The 17,722-nt window shown below is 36.4% G+C and overlaps 1 protein-coding gene across 3 annotated transcripts; it reads right to left on the minus strand.

The window, feature by feature from the left end:
• Positions 1-418: 418 nt before the first annotated feature.
• LOC112509609 (D-2-hydroxyglutarate dehydrogenase, mitochondrial) lies at positions 419-15,529 on the minus strand. 3 transcript variants are annotated; one of them, XM_025114670.1, is made up of 17 exons: positions 15,343-15,529; positions 12,866-13,188; positions 12,677-12,778; positions 10,707-10,754; positions 10,396-10,466; positions 10,125-10,243; positions 9,734-9,772; positions 8,890-8,985; positions 8,692-8,801; positions 8,459-8,539; positions 3,553-3,653; positions 2,735-2,843; positions 2,257-2,362; positions 1,853-1,938; positions 1,648-1,773; positions 1,306-1,400; positions 419-714 (listed from the first exon to the last, which is right to left on the minus strand). In XM_025114670.1, the coding sequence occupies exons 1-16, from the start codon at positions 15,482-15,484 to the stop codon at positions 1,311-1,313; spliced, it is 1,749 nt and encodes a 582-aa protein (XP_024970438.1). In that variant the 5' UTR covers positions 15,485-15,529; the 3' UTR covers positions 419-714; positions 1,306-1,310. The 3 variants fall into 3 exon arrangements, with proteins under 3 accessions (XP_024970438.1, XP_024970446.1, XP_024970430.1); XM_025114678.1 differs by lacking the exon at positions 9,734-9,772 and adding an exon at positions 15,224-15,241 and having other exon boundaries at positions 15,343-15,515; XM_025114662.1 differs by lacking the exon at positions 419-714 and adding an exon at positions 15,224-15,241 and having other exon boundaries at positions 1,168-1,400; positions 15,343-15,515.
• Positions 15,530-17,722: the final 2,193 nt, after the last annotated feature.

Consider the following 17,722-nt stretch of genomic DNA (forward strand, 5'->3'; position numbering starts at 1 on the left):
GGCATAATAAGTTATACCTCTTAAAAAATTCAACATAACTCGTGCTTTCTAAAATAGTATAGTATAGACATAGATATATACTCATTGGTTTCTCACTATACTATTATACCTAGTGTCTTTTTGTGTGTGTGTGTGTGTACATAGAAGTGTATAATTTATACTCATTGGTTTCTCACTATACTATTATACCTAGTGTCTTTTTGTGTGTGTGTGTGTGTACATAGAAGTGTATAATTTATACTCATTGGTTTCTCACTATACTGTTATTCCTAGTGTCTGTGTGTATATACATAGAAATGTATACTTAAGACACGGGGTCGGGGATGAATGGTATCTCCATCCCAATTCCCATTCCCGGTAAAACCAGGGTTGGGCATTAGTTCCCTATCAGGTGCGGTTTTTCTTTGCCATCCCTGCCAACATTATATTATTATAATTTAATGTTACCTGATACAACAATTGTCACTACTACCCTTCTTTCTTGGTTTTTGTAAACATGGCTGCTTAGTTTTGTAATCAAAATATGAACTACTCCTACTTTACACTACAAGATGGAAGAAAGATTCATTGTTATTGTTATTATACAGAGACACGGTGATCCACCAGACCATGCATGAACCACATTATGGTCGCAACCAAATCACCAAGCCTGATTAGGCACAACTGGGAACCTCTAACCATCATTACAATGCAACCGACACCTTCATCGCCAATCTGCAATCATGTTTCATACTCATTCATACCACATAAATTGCATTGTTTGACTTGATACATAGTTCGGTACAATTACTAGAATATTTCTCATAGCATCTTCAATGGGAGGTTTTAATAAGCAAAAAGTGGAGGTTCTTATAAAAACTACCATTGGAGAGAGTTCTTAAAAAACACTTACATCCAAGGTTCTTGATTTTAATAGTTTTTTTATATATATATTTTTTAACATTTTTAATAGATTTTATGTATAATTATTGATGTTGAAAAAATAAATTGGACCTGCAAAAGGAGTTCTTATAACAGCTACCATTGTGGAGTTCTATTTAGTGGGTTAAAAATGATTTGACAATACAAGACAAAACAAAGGAACTTTGTGGATTCAAATCAATACCACAGATTCTTTCTGATGTTGATAATGCTCAAATAGGAAAATGGTAACCTGAAAACTTCTCAAAACAAAAAGTACTGCAATTTCATGATAGAAAATCATCAAGTATCTCATAGGATCGTGGGCGTATGATAGTATGCACATGGGGTACTCTATCTCAACTCTTTAAGAACTAAATAAATGTTACAGATCAAGTTTCTAACCTCGATTAAGATAGAAGCGATGGTGGGATAACTTTGTAAGGATTTAGTATACCACTGGGATCCAGCAACTTCTTGATAGAAGCCATAAGTTGTACCTGTACAAATAAAACTTTGTTTCTGAAGTTGCACAGAGCAAGAGTATCATCCATAAAAAGGAGGTCTAGAAATCGATATTAAGAATCTTTATTGCAACCCCAAAGAAAAAGAACAACAAGAAGTTTCAATAAAGATTCCTAATGTGACGCTAATCACTGTGATGTTTACGATTTCTGTTTCTTAATACAGAACATTCATGAAAGCAAGCGAAAGCACTGCATATCCCATATAACAGAGTAGACTTACGGTTCCAGATGACTTGCTGTAGTAAATCTTTTCAGCTTTCATGAGACCAAGCCCATGTTCAGCACTGATACTCCCATGGTGCCGAGATGTCCATTCATACACAAAAGGCTCAATTTGTGCCAAAATCTGCGGGTTATTTTGTAAGGTTAGAAGCAAATAGGGTGTCCATATATATATATTTGTGAAGCAAGAATACGAATCTTACCGTGTCATCATACTGTGGAGTTGAGACATTTAAGTGGAGGTTGCCATCTCCAAGGTGACCATATCCCACTACATTTGCCGCAGCACCTAGTTGTTTCAAACTAAAGTGAGAAAATAATACCAGGTTGAGATAACTTATTGGCATAATCATTGTGGCTAGTATTGCAGTATGACAAATTACGCCTACATCAGTTAGCAACCGAAGTTGTGGAAACTACAGTTTTCCATCAGCATTAAACAATAAATTAGAATTTGGTATATTGTGATATCCATGCTTTATGTTATGCAGGTCTTTACATTGAATATCAGAAGCTGTTTCCTTTTAATGATCCCTTTAAGGAGGACGCTGAAACAATTGAACATGGGATGGATGCATGATAATAAGCTTGACTATAAGATGGTTACCAAGACGTATTCGTATTTCCTCAACAAGATCATACATCTTTTCAACCGGCAACGATAGATCATATTTATATACAGCTCCAGCTTTCATCAATGCTTCTGGAACACCCTGAAAGAAGGCATAAAAAATTAGCATATCAAAGTGATAATGCAAATCGTATAACAAAAACAGGCAAGTTGCTGAATTTTGATTTCAAAAGGTCATGAAAAGATTAACAATTTACAGGGGTGTCCTACAGGTGAACTCTGGATCACATACAAAGTGTACAATTTTCTAATCCCATGTATGTAACCTTAATTACCAGCAACTGTTTTACAAGTTTTTGTCAGATAGAGAGATGGTATTCTTAACAGAATTCGCCAGGGGACTCGCATCTCTAAGAGTCGTGTACCAAGCATAGCAAATCAACTAAAAGAGGTATATTTTGGTTTTGGTAGCGAAAAGTTTCATGCTTAACATATTTATAGTGGGATTGCAAACCTCACGAATATGCCAAAATGATGATGCTTGATTCATATCCTGTGCAAGGGCACCATCAGATACCAAACCATTTTCCATAGCATGGAGAAGAAAGGCCTCAAGCTTCTCCCTAAAGAAAATCAGAAACAGGTTACAAGTAGAACAGATCAATAAAGAGAAGTGCTACCAAGCGGCCTTTGACCCAATGGTAACTATGGATAAAACCAGTAGGTTGTGAGTTCAAGTCTCTTTAGAGTCTTAGAGACACCAATGCATAATTTTGTTAATCGTTCTAAAAGAAGTAAAGAGAAGTGCTAACACCAATGGTGCAGGTATAGATGAGATAATGGTTGATCAAAGAACAAAGACATCTGATGGCACACTTCTGTTCATGCAAACCAGCCTTGTACGTAACGATATATTGGCTTTGCTAATTTATTTTGACATAATCTTACCAAAACAAAACTCCTGAAAGTATATAACTGGTTTAAATGGTATTTACTAAGAGGGAGACCATAAGCATTAATTTGAACCAATGGTGGACTGGAGCCTGTTAGGCACATCTTCTAAAGTTGGAACAAAAGAGCACTGTGCTGCTTTATACAAGATTAATACAAATTTTAATGAGAGCCTACTTGGCTCTCAAAGTTATCCAATTTCCAAAAATGATAGAAAGCAATAGCACAGAACTTCATTCGGTTTAGGATCTTGAATAAAACAATGTAGAAGTTTGCATTCAGGAAAGTAACTAAGGCTGACTCAAACTGGAACCGACATACGATTTTTCGGTGCATTATGGCAGAGATGGATGGAAACAGGTAAAATAGCAGGAAGTTTACTTGTCACTAGATTCGTTGCTGCCTGTTGTCTCGATGAGAACATAGAAGTTGTAAATTGCGGAAGGTAATGGATTTCGGACACCGTCTAGATGTTGAAGAACCTATACAACACAACAAAATCAGATTGTTAAATGTGACGGAAAGAGACTTCTCTTTCATGTATGCCATGTCATTATAACCATATTAAGCGTCCAAATATGGTCACAACAATTACGTCACATAAAAATGTATTACATCATTCATAGGCAAAGAATAACAATATCACAGATACCATTATATTTCTTCAGTTGAATCTAAAAGTCAATCAAATAAACAAGAAATAGGAATATAGCATTCCAAGGCCTTGTACCAACCTAAGTAGGCATTGCAAACATGAATTCATCATTCATGGGTTGTGTTAAATGTGAACCACACCACATAAGCTATTCGGTTAAGCTTTGATCCAGTTGTTGAGTCATCGACCAGATGCAGGGACAAATAAATCAATGTAGTCCAAACTTTTAGCTTATTTTCTGATTTCTGAAAATGGACAATGTATTTATGCATTATCATGCTGAGAAGGAACAGGCTTGCTGATTTATAAAGAGTTATGCAGCGAAGAAATGCATATAGCAAGATATATGTAGAATGGTAATCGGATATGGATTAATAGAGAGTTATAGATAGACCCTAATAAGGAAACGTGTGTAGATAAGTGCTTATCCCATGTTAGGAGTTGTAGTTGTAGTCTATCTCCTAACCTCTACTTGTATATATAACTCCTTATGCTGTAATCAACATAGTATAGAAAATTCCTCCTACTTCTCTAAAGCTTTTATAGTATCAGAGCCAAGACATGTTTGCTCGGATCTCGGCACTCTGGGACATCTTTGCTCGGGTCCTATTCATACCTGTAGTGCATCGAGTCCATTTTCTCTAGTTCATAGTGATGTATGGGGTCCTTAAAAAATCCCGTCAATTTCTAATAAAAGATGGTTTATTTCATTCATTGATGATTATACTCGAGTTTGTTGGATTTATCTTTTACATAACAAGTTGAAGTTATTAGTATCTTTAAACAGTTCCGTTCGATGATCTTTACACAATATGATCTTTAAATAGTATTATACACCAAAGCCCATACGTTAATACCCCTCAACAAATGGCGTTTTCGGAAGGAAAAAAAACCATCACTTGCTAGAGGTAGCACGATCCTTACTCTTTCAAAGTCATACACCCAAATCTTTTTTAGGTGATGCAATTCTAACAGTCTGCTACCTCATTAATCGGTTGCCTTCATGGATATTAAAATTCCAAACACCTCTAGCCGTCCTACAAAAATCTTTTTGGAAGGCTTATGCCTCTTCCAATCTTGATCTAAGAATATTTGGTTGCTCGATCTTTGTCCATGTTCATAGTCAAAAAAGGTCCAAACTTGCCCCAAGGAGTGTGAAAGGTGTCTTTGTTGGTTATTCCTCCTTCCAAAAGGGATATCGATGCTACTGTCCAAAGGAACAAAAATACTCCTTTTCACACGATGTCACCTTTCTTGAAGATCAATTCTATCACTCTCCTCAATCTAACCAGAGAGCCGAAGTATCACATCCTATAGGACCCGAAAGCTGGGAACAATTCTGCAACTCACCAAAGAACCACCCAGAGACCACCTCATGTAAACCCACAATTCCAGAAACAGCCGCCCCTATCTCTCCATCACCAACTACCCCACAACCTGTCCCACAACCTACAAGCCAAGTCGAGTCCTTTCCAATCACATACAGTCGAAGGAAAGGAGTTACCCCAAAGTCTAAGGTACACCAAAAGTTGCCTTCAAATTTTGATCTTGATGTACCCATTGCATTCATAAAAGGTTCGCGTTCTTGCACCTATTTCTGATTTTTTTGGCTATGCTAATCTAGCCCCACCTATGAAGGCTCTTGTTTCGAATCTATCTTAACAAAAGAACTAACCAATATTCATGAAGCTTTGCAAGACAATAAGTGGCGGGCTGCAGCATTTGAAGAGCTTCGTTCCCTTCACAAAAATGGTACATGGGTGGTGGTTGAACGCCCGCATGGTAAGACCACAGTTGGTTGTAAATGGGTGTTCACGGTTAAGTACAAAAGTGATGGCTCTATTGAAAGATACAAGGCTCGGTTAGTAGCAAAAGGCTACACCCAGACATACATAATCGATTATCAGGAGACATTTGCCCCGGTTGCCAAAATTAATACCATCCGGGTTCTCCTCTCACTTGCTGCCAACTTTGATTGGCCTCTTCATCAACTAGACGTAAAAAATGTGATTCTAAATGGCAACCTACACGACGAGGAGGTCTACATGGATTTGCCCCCCCGTTTTCATGCTCCAAATGGCAGCCATAAATTTTGTCGTCAAGAAGGTCATTTATGGTTTCAAACAGTCCCTAAAAGCATGGTTTGATCGGTTCACTCATACAGTTAAACAATTTGGGCATGCTCAAGCCCATGCTAATCATACTCTTTTCTACCTTAAAAGAACATGGTAAGATCGCTATCCTAATCGTATATGTCGTAATACTTACGGGAGATCATGTAGTTGCCATCGCAAACATCAAAGTTCATCTGACTCGCTCCTTCGAAATGAAAGACCTTGGTCCATTACGGTACTTCTTGGGAATGGAGATTGCAAGAATGAAATCTACGATTAGCTTGTCTCAAAGGAAATATACCTTGGACTTGCTCAAAGACACCGGAATGCTTGGTTCTCAGCCCGCCTCTACTCCTACGGATTCTCCTCTAAAGCTTGATGCTAGTTCTACAGTTCTAGTCGACAAGGGGAGATTCCAACGTCTTGTTGGTCGACTGATATACCTCGCACATACCAGACCTGATATTACGTTTTCAGTTAACTATGTAAGCTTATTCATGCATTCACCATCCCAAATTCTCAATGCCATCTTGATGCTGCTCACCGAATCTTACAGTATCTTAAAGGAACACCAGGTCACTGTTTACTGTTTAAGAAACAAAAATCAAAGTATAGAAGTGTTCACAGATGCAAGTTAGGCAAGTTGTCAAACTAACTAGCGTTCTACCTTGGGTTACTATTCTTATGTGTTTGGCAACCTTGTCACATGGCGAAACAAGAAGCAGGAGTGATCTCAAGAAGCAGAGTTGAAGCCGAACTACGAGCTACTGCCCTAGGTGTGTGTGATGCACTCTGGCTAAAAAGATTACTGAGTGAACTAAGAATCTGGGTACTACACCCGATGACTATTTGGTGTAATAATAAAGTTGCTATCGCCGTGACACAAAATCTAGTTCATCATGATCAAACAAAACATGTTAAGCTGGATTGACATTTTATCAAGGAGAAAGTTGACAAAGGAATCTTGAAAGTCTCCTACATTTCTACTACTCAACAAGTGGCCGACATCTTCACTAAAGCGCTAAGTTTACCACTATTCAACACGTTAAAAGGCAAGCTTGGACTGTATAACATATACCATCCAGCTTGAGGGGGAGTGTAGAATAGTAATCGGATATGGATTAATAGAGTTATTTTCTATACTCTAATAAGGAAACCATTTGTAGATAAGTGCTTATCCCATTTTAGGAGTTGTAGTTGTAGTCTAATCTCCTAACCTCTACTTGTATATATAGTTCCTTATGTTGTAATCAACATATAGTAGAAAATAATATTCCTCTTACTTCTCTAAAGCTTTTAATACACAACACAAATAAATCGAATTGCAGGATGTCTTATGATCTTTGACAAAACTATGATGTTTAAAATAATGTGTCCAACCTGTATAGCATGAATCTGGCTAGGAACTTACTGATATGAAGAATTTTTACAGCATAAGGCTTTTAAGTACGTGCTTAGGGATGATTAGCAAACCATGGTGGTGGTTTTCTAGTTTTGGATATTCCCCAGGTCTCTTGATCTATGTATGTCATGCGCCACTAAAGACTTCTGTAGAAACAAGGCAATGCTATCCAAGCAGCTGTTCCTCCCCAGATCTGCTCTGAAGCGGAATTGAGCACTCTTAACTATGCTTCAGCTCTAGCACAGGAGATACTTGTTGGATAAACGTGCTGAGAATTGAGAAGGGAATATTATATTTCAAACAACTATTACAGCAGAACATCCACAACTATGGCATCCAAAAATGTAGAGGACTAGATTAGACCCCATGAATTATGGGATACTCTTAACATAATGGAAACACGGAGCTGTATAGACCTAGTTCTAAGGACTTCCTACATCAGCTTTTTCTAAAATGTTTTTCCGATGTTAGCTTCTAACACCTTTTTCTCCTGCATTCCCCCTCAAGCTGGTGCATAGATATTCTCCATTCCCATCTAGGATACAAACTTCTCAAACCAGAGCTACTCAGTCCCTTTGTTAGAATATCTGCAACCTGGATGCTGGTAGACATGCACGAAGTACAAATCATACCATTTTCCTCTGTCAATCTCAATGTGTTTCTTCGGTCATGTTCCACTAGGTTATGATTCTCATTGGACCATCCTACTTAATCCTAAATTCATCAATGTGAATTTTAGCCAAGTAGCTCACACACATCAATAGTCATTGCCCAGAGTTCAGCCTTTCTACATCTTGAAGAAGAACTATACTTTTGAGAAAGGCTAGATAGAATTATACACGAGCTACATCTGCTTAAAAGAACAATATGACAATATTTTCCATTCAAAACACAAGAATAAATCAGATCACGATACACAAGCAGATCCTAAAAAATGCACACCTCATTAAGCAAATTACATAGAACCCTAAGGAAGAAAGCATAGACCTCTCCAATGCCATGGCTGTTGCGAATACTTCACAAGTACCATATAGCTATCGTCACATGCTAATTTGCAAAAATGCCTAAAAAAGAGGGGATAATTATGACACATATGAACAAACTTGCTGAACTTACCAGATTCATTGCTTGAGCATCAAGAAATTCAAATGCAGATAATATTTCACCAAGCCTCCTTTTAGCTTGGAATAGAAGCTTCTGATGGATGGAAGCAGAACATGTGATTAATTACAAAAAAAAAATTACATGTTGGAAGAAAAAATCAACTGATATACTCTTGGCAAGCAAGAAAATACATCAACATTTAATCTGTAAATTGAATCGTATCATGAAAATAAAATATATTTTACCTGGCAACTGATATAATCTTGGCAAGCAAGGAAAGCTATGTTTACTGCAGACAACTTTGCAGGCGTGAGTATGGAAACCTTTGTTATGATACCCAAAGACCCTTCACTTCCTGCAAATAGATACATGAGCAATGGACCAGTTAAATATGGATATACTTCTGCACTAAAATGATGATTATAAGGGAACTGTTGTCACACCTATAAACAAATGCTTCAGGTCATAGCCAGTATTATCTTTTCGCAAAGTCCCAAGCATATCGATCACATTGCCATTAGCCAAAACAACTTCAAGACCTGAAACAGTAAATGTGTTTCTGCATCAGCTATCCTAAGCTAAGGAAGAGCTTAGAAGAAACAATCCGACAAGACATCATTGATTATTAGTACTTGTACATGGCGTACATGAACATGGCATGCTAAAGATGCAATAATTGCAGCACATACAGAAAAGGAAATCATTCAAGAACCAAATTATGAAGTGATAACTTAGTATGCATCTTGCAATCATATGTACTTTGAACTTCTACATGTTAATTGTTAGGCTTTGATCCCCACTAATACCCTCAAAACACAAGCAGTACCGCAAGGATATGAGAGAATATAGGTTTAGCCTTGATGATTCTATGATAAATAATGACTCTAAAAGAAGACACTTTTGAACAAATCAGTAGTCAGGGGCGGATATGTGTAGAAGACAGCATATGCACATGCATACTAAGAATTTTTTTTCCATAATGAGACAAATGAAAAATAAAAATATGTTATTGTTAGTGTAACCTCTGAAAAAACCTTGTAATGATAGTGCACAGTGTTGATATGAAATCCTGGATCAGCCACTATCAACATATTTTCAGTCACATACTTTCTTTCAGTGGACCTCTGGAAAATTTATGCATGTAGGTGTGTCCAAGGAAGGTAACATTAAAGTGAACATTCTACTCTTCCATTTCTGAAGAGATATATACAGTAATACAGACCAGTATGTGATTCTATGATGAGGATATACAATGAGAGAAGTAATCTAGAAGTACGGATACCTAACTTGAAAAGGCATCAACAGCCAGCATTATTCGCAAGAAGTCTGCCAAATGGTCACACACATACTTCAATAAACCAAGTACAAACTACACCTCAGTTTATATCAATATTTTGGGAATAAATAATATGAAAAATAGGTATATATCTCAACCTTGAGACTTCCTCGGAAATATAGAGGTGATAGGAATATATGTCCCTCACAAAGGGATTCCTATTGATATTATGAATGTTCAAGAGGACCTTCACATATTCTTACCTGCATCAAAAGGTGCATATACTAGGTGGAACTACTAACCAGTAACTACAGTAAGCACTTATAGCATAAATATGTCGATATAAATGTTTAATTCCGTATGTTTAGATACTTGAATGTAAGTAACTCAGAAAATGCTTACCAAGAACAGTTCCATGAAGAGATCCATAACGCACCAGGCGCAAACCACCAGCATTAGTAGAAACATTTCCACCAATCTGGCAGCTTCCTTTTGCACCCAAGTCTAATGGCATAATAAAGCTGAAAGAAAGAAGAAAACATAATATGTCATACAAATGATTCAAAAGGATAAGAAGAGGTCAAATTTGCATATTGCAAAACAATATCCTCTATCACTTGTAGTTTTCAGCACTGATCACCCTAGAGAGATAACTTAATTTTAAAAATCTTACCCTTGCTTGTCTAGGAAAGAAATCAGATTTTCCAGTATACATCCTGCATCACATACCAGTACACCGCTGACCTACAAAATTGCAGAAATTGATCACTTCGTTAATGAACAGTTGGTTAATATTTCTAATTAAGGAGTGGTTATAAATATCCTTTGCAGAAAGAAGGATTGTAACTAATCCTTTTAAGTTCTCAAACAATAATTGATAAAGAAATTACCTACGGAAATCAGCAACCAAATTTTCTTACTTTCCTTACAAATGACTAAAAAGGGCTTTAGGTAATTAAAATATGAGAAGACTGACCTCCCTACCTTGTCAAAGGAAATAATTCTATTCATGCGCCGAGTATTAATAATGACCTGCAAGTCATGGAGTGACCACATTAAGTCAAAAATTAGAAAAGAAAAAAATAAAATAAATTTAAAAATAAAGCAAAAATTGGGCAATTTAATATCTGAACATCAAGTAGTATATTAGATAAGAAATCAACCATGTAGTTGCTATGCACTTCTATATGTGCCTATCACCATGGTTTATCACCGACAACACAATCTGCTTCAGATTCCCTAAGCTTGCTCCTCCCGGCTCCAAGGCCAACATGCATATATCAAGAGAAACTTGTCTCAGCTAAGGCGATACTGAGATTTGAAGAACACCATCAACACCTTGGTGTAGGTCAGGGATCTACATACCCCGGGACTTCTGTTCATAATGATGTCATGCTTGCCAGCTGCACTATCACATGACACAGCTTCATGTTCCTTTAGCCACTCTATTTGGCATTGGTAGCAGGAAACAAGTTCTCACAGCTCTTATTACTTGATGATGTGAATGAATTTACAATATATGAAGACTTTCTGCAACACATGTTTGCTGCGCTGAACTCCACATATCTAGCACTATATTTGTGCATCTCCTTTAGAAACCCACTTGATAACAAAGTTTGCCGCTGATGCATGTGAATTTTAAAGGTCTGTTTGCCTCCTCCCTTTCTAAGTTAAACAATAAAATACTCTCCTAAGGAGATATTCTCTCTATCCATAAACAGAAAGGGGGAGAGATTCCTGCTTGCCTACTTTCTGGATCGAAAGCAAGCGGGCTCTACTAACCAAGCTAAGCCCAGGTTTAGCTTCTGATTGTCAGAAGCACTAGCATCAATTCCTAATGGCTTGCCTTCAGGTTGACATTGAGCTACATTGTGCACTGTGTACAAACATGAATTTTGAGAGAAGCACAATAATCTGAGAGAAATCTTTCTTCATCATTCAGGACCACTTCATTAATGGGGACAACCAAGTGTTACTTCTCCCATCAAAACCTAGTCATGACTAGGGAGAGAATGACAAGTGGTATTTTTTCCATGATGAGGCCTTAAAATTATGCACCGAAACTGTGAGAGAAGTGCAAGATTAGATCAGAGCATGTTTCAGCATATTGATAAATAATCTGGGAAGAGATGACCAGCAGCATTATATATTTTGTTTAGTTCATTGTAGATCTAATGGGCAAGGGACCAAGGGTGTTCAAGATCCAGTTGGAACTGAATAAACCAGCCAAACCAAAACAATTTGGCCAGGTTGATCATCATATTTATGGCTGGTGGGTTTAGGAAAACTTCAAACCAAGAAAACTCAGCTTGATTGACGGCTCGTAAAACCAAATCAGCCATTTTGGCGGACCAGCTGCATATAATAATATATATATATATATATATATATCAGGGATTTATAGATAAAGTGGTAAGAAGGTTTTTTCGTACGGTGACAAGGGTTCAAAGCACCATCAATTTATAATTCAAAATAATAACAAGCAGTTAAATAAACCTAAACCTAATTACATGTTTACTCTTACATGGGTTCTATTGTTTGCTTTTTTTTCTTTTTTTTTAAACATGGATGATTTGATAGTTGAATGGTTGGTTATGTATTTTCTTTTCTTAAACAATGTATGATTCAATTTACTTGTGAATAGTTGGATCATAAGTGTGTATTTTTACCATTAGTTGTCATATGAGTTTTTTCTTGTCAAACCTAAAAAAGATAGAAAAAATGGCCCATGCTGCCAAACCAGTTCAGGAAGGTTTGGCCGGTTCTCCCAGGCCAAGTTTGGCTGGTTTGATTTTGGCATTTTGTCAAACCAAATTTACTGGTTCAACTGAGATTTGCCCCTTAAATTGGCCGGGCCATGAACACCCCTAGCCATGGGTGGTTACTACTAAAGTCCAAAGTAGAAGCAGGAAGTTTGAATAAGTGAAGGAAAAAAGGGATCATAGTAGTGTTACCTCATCAAACACAGGAACACTTCCTCCAACGAGTCCTGTGTTTCCACCTTGAGGAACAACTGCCAAACATCTGGAATTGCAATACTTAAGAATTTGAGATAACTGCATAAAAACACAATAGACAGTAATAACTATATGCAATTCAAGCCAGCCTCAACAACCACTTCGGCAAAAGAAAGAGATATGAACCTCATCAGTGTTCTCAGGTTGGAGCATAAGCTTACTTGAGCCTTTGTACTTGTGCATCCAGTCTGTGTTTGCAGGTTGTAGTTCTTCGTCATCCTGGATAACGTTTTTCACCCCTAATATCTTCTCAAAATAGATGATATCATCATGATTAATAGTTGAAAACAAGGGGTTCCTCTGAACTATGGTGGAGGCCACTGAACCAAAATTCCTCTGCTGGATTATAGGCATATTCTGCATGTGAATCAGGGAGGATTTCTGAAGATCCCATCTACAACTTGCAAGAAAATGCTTGAGAGGCACAGGGCCACAATGATGGGTAACACCTGCAATACACAGACATGGTAAAATAAAGTAAAATGTGTCTGGATTCAGTTCCAAGGGCCACAGCAAGACGAATTACTTGATAGTTAAAAGGAAATCCAACAACAACAAAAGCTTTTTATCCCAACTCCCAAGGACCCAAACCAATAGTGATAGGCTAAAAATGAAACCCAAACTAGTTAAAAACAGTTCAACCCAAAAGCAAAAATAGAGAAATGAACCTACATTGTGGGACAAAATGGCGTTCTTCCATGCACCCTATCTAAAGCCAATTTTATTGGTGTGCACAAATCGGGCAAATCATTCTTCACTGCTTACCCCTACTGTCAATCTTGGCCAACCTCTATCTCTCATAATGACCTCTTCTAAGTCTCTTCTAAGCGTTGCATTTAAAGGTTTAGGTTGGAGATCACCAAACCACCTCATATCTTGGTGCATGTTAGAGTCTGCATATCTTAGTAGGTCTTACTGTTTACCATTGTCCTACAAAACTTGTCCCAAATAACAAAACGTATCCTTCTTGACTACTTGTCCAATTAAGGTTGCATTTGGTACATGGGACGGGACAAAACTCATTGTCCCACATTTGGTGCAGCATGGGACAGAACAAGAACTCACTATCCCACGTTTGGCTTGACAAGGGACATGGACAAGAACTGAGACAAGGTGGGATAGCATAGTACAAAAGAGGCTTTTTTTTGTTCGACCAAAATAGGTGGAACAAGAATGAGATAGAAACTAAAATATTACCAATCTACCCTAGTTTGATATATAACCTTAACGTGGTATTTGTTTTAATTGTCATCACCGCTAGTTTCGGCCGCCGCTCCACCTCCACCTCCTCTTCCACTACAACAACATCCTCCACCACCTCTACCATAGTCGACCACCACCGCCTCCACAACCACCTCTACCATAGTCGACCACCACCGTCCATTGCCACCACTACTGTCGTTCGCCACCTCAACTCCTCCTCTACTACAACAACTTCCTTCACCACCAACTACCATCGTCCATTGCTACCTTTACAACCACCATCGGCCACCGACCACCACCACCCATTACCACCAACACTACCACTGTTGGCCACCTCCAACTCCTCCTATACCGCAACAACCTCCCCCATGACCTCCACAACCACCGTCGACCACCACTGTCCATTGTCACCTCTACAACCACCATCGCCCACCAACCACCACTGCCTCTACCTCCATAACGACCGTCAGCGACCGACCACCACTACCCGTCGCCACTACTACCGTCGGCCACCACCGTCTCCACCATAACCAAAACCACCTCCACCACCACCACTACCACCATCAATTATATCAAATTTTTCATTCAAATTTGGTACCATTATATATGTATGTATTCATTTATATGAAAATTGTGTAAAAATATTTTTAAATCAAATTCTTTAATTATTTACTTTATTTGTGCTAATTATAACTATTATATAATATTTAAAACCATCAAATAACTTTTGGGGATCACTTGTCTAGTTTTGTGTCGTCCGGTCCTAGTCGTCCCAAACACCAAACATACATTTTTTCTGTACAGTCCAGTCCAGTCCAGTCCCGTCCCGTCTAGTCTAGTCTTGTCTTGTCTTGTCCAGTCCTACCCTCTTGTGTTGTCCAGTCCTATCCAATCATGTTTGCGAACCAAACACTACCTTATGTTTGACATATCTTAAGCTTTTCTATCAACACCACTAAAGTTGAACAAATGATTTCACCGCTAAAAATTTATATTGATTTCCTTTATATCCCCAATATATCAAAATAACATATTATAATTTTGTGTACTCCCCAATAAGATCACTATTTGGTTGCTTAATTAACTCACAAATTAAACCATTCTCCAGGTTGAATACCATACAATTCGCAATGAAATTCACATAAAAAGTGAGGGTATCAGATAATTCATACTTTTCCCGTATCATTTTATTGTTCGTTAATCCCAATTACTAACAAATGAAGAAGTAGTTACAAAAAGAAACCACAACAGCGATTTGAAACCTACAAAGAGAAATTTAACCTTGTGAAGAAAATCTAGCTGTGAATTGCGAATCCACATGCAAAAGTAAATCGGGGATAATTATAAATATAGGCCGTGAAAGAAAAAAGAAAGAAAGAAAGGTGATCGTAGAGCAGCACCTTCTGAAGTTGAAGACGATCGGATAACTTGATTGAAATTAGCGTTGAATCGGCGATGATGATGAAGGATCCTGTTAGAGGCGTGATTCTTTTGGTTGAGTAGACGATAAGAAGAAGTAACAGCAGCTATTCGCTTCTTCATGTTCGTTTTCGCTTGTCCCTCTGGAACTCCCTTGTTTCAGTGGGATTAATATATCCGTTAAAACTCCATATGCATCACTTTTTATCAATCTGCCAAACGGTCATTATTAAGTGCTGATTATCGAAAAGAGGTTTGTTGCCATTTTTTTTCTACTTTTGTAGATTATTTTTATCAAAATTTATTTTTGTTTTTCTGCTATTTATATCAAATAATATTTTTGTTATTATTAAAATCTTAAAAATTACATTTATACTTTTTTATTTTTTATTTTACAAAAAAGAATTTAATATTCAATATTTTAAAAAGTTTTAAAATAAACTTTATATAACATAAGTTATATAAACCATCTTACTTTCAAGTGTCTATAAATAATGAAATGGGACGGATTTGATAAAATTGGTACAAACGTAATTTCAGTTTGACACGCTGATAATTTAATACCACTTTTTTAGTAACAATGATCAATCCTATACATAACTGATCACACGGACCAAGCTTTTGAAATGACATAAAACTTGTAACTAATAACACACAGTCAGGTCATGACCGGTGTCCGTTGTCGGGCGGGGCTTGACCCAATTGGCTATCTCTATTGTAAATGACAAAACGGGCTTCAACATTTGTCATTGTTAGAGGTTTGATGGTCGAGAAGGCCTAACTTAAGGCCCAATGTATAGACCTAGCCTGATTTGGGTCAAACTCGATAGTCAATAGCAAACGTAGTTCTATAACATGAATTATATTAGAAAGTAAATTAAGATACTTCAAATTTATAATTGAGTAAATAAGATCATTCTTCACGATCGAATTCACATCAAAATTAGTGTGTTAGATATCATATACATAAACATAAAGTCCCTAACTCGTTTTGTTTACTTTTTTCATATATGTTCAATAATGCGACCAATAGATTTGGATGAGCGAAATAATCAGTGTAGATTAGTAGGTTCAACAAATAAATATAAACATATCTGAAATAATACTTTAAATTGTAGCTTTTGATGAAAAGAGATCATGTAAAAAATACTTTTATATACATTATCAAAGGTTTGTAACTTTTTTTGTTATTCTCATTTGATTGCCATCATATGTGTGTGTGTATATGTGTATGGTTTCATTTACAAATACAACCGTTAATACAAACCAATAAGAGTTTTATTTTGCAAACCATATTATTTGTATAAATCGTGCAAACTTCATTCAATCAATCATAATTTTTTCCTTTTTTTTGTAATTAATGAGGGATTGATTAGTCATTTTTTATGGAATGTGTTAATTATGGATATTATCATCTTCATTATATTAATTTTAGAAAAATACMTGAAACAGTTTCATTAAAACATAGAAACAACCATATATGAAACAATTTCATCAAAAAAAGTATTATATGAAACAATTTCACCAGATAAAACAATTTCATTAAATTAAATAATGAAATCGGCGAATGATGGTGATTTGAACGATTTGTATAACTATGGGTGGTTTACATTTGATTGTTCTTCTACAAATCAATCTCAACTATTCATCTAGTATAATGGATATCTGATTCAATGAATATCTCGATTGTTTTAAAATATAAAGCGTTAATCATAATAATGAATGTTAATCTTTCATAAATATCCAAAACATAACAAATAAACTCTTTCTACTTCTATAAATATCTTAATTAATTGGTTTGTGTGGTATGTACTAATCATTGGGTTTGTAAAAGAGAGAGAGAGATATATATATATATATATATATATATATCTCATATATATATATACATACATATTACTTTATAAACCAGATTTGATAAAAGTCTTAAAAACAACCTTAAATGCAACAAGTGTTATCTTGTGATGCATGAAGTCTTAAAGTCTTACAAACAACTTTGTATGCATTAGGTGCTATCTTTTCGTACACAATCTCTTAAAAACTCTTAATTACAACATTTTATCCTTGATGTACAACTCAACAATGCTATAGAAAAACGCACTCTGAGAACTTATCTTTCCAAAGCGACGATTCACGCTTCATCTATACTATCTTATAAAGCAAATTTAGCAAAAGTCTTAAAGTCTTAAAATACTAAATGACCAAGATACCCTTTATACACTTTTTCACTATTTCACCCCTCTCTCCTCTCCTCACATGCACTCACCCCCTCACATACACTCACCCACTTACAACATTTTTTTAAAAAATTTACACTTTATACCTCTATAATTAGTTAATTAATTTACTTTACGTTCTTTA

The sequence above is a fragment of the Cynara cardunculus genome (assembly GCF_001531365.2).
Source record: "Cynara cardunculus var. scolymus isolate 2C chromosome LG 1, CcrdV1, whole genome shotgun sequence".
Classification (NCBI taxonomy): Eukaryota; Viridiplantae; Streptophyta; class Magnoliopsida; order Asterales; family Asteraceae; genus Cynara; species Cynara cardunculus.

Coding starts and splice junctions, on each gene's coding strand:
- LOC112509609 (XM_025114662.1), bottom strand. CDS start 15,484: ATGAAGAAGCGAATAGCTGCTGTTACTTCTTCTTATCGTCTACTCAAC. Junction 12,779..12,865: donor AACCTGAGAACACTGATGAG/GTTCATATCTCT, acceptor GTTTTTATGCAG/TTATCTCAAATTCTTAAGTA. Junction 8,802..8,889: donor CCTGAAGCATTTGTTTATAG/GTGTGACAACAG, acceptor ATCTATTTGCAG/GAAGTGAAGGGTCTTTGGGT.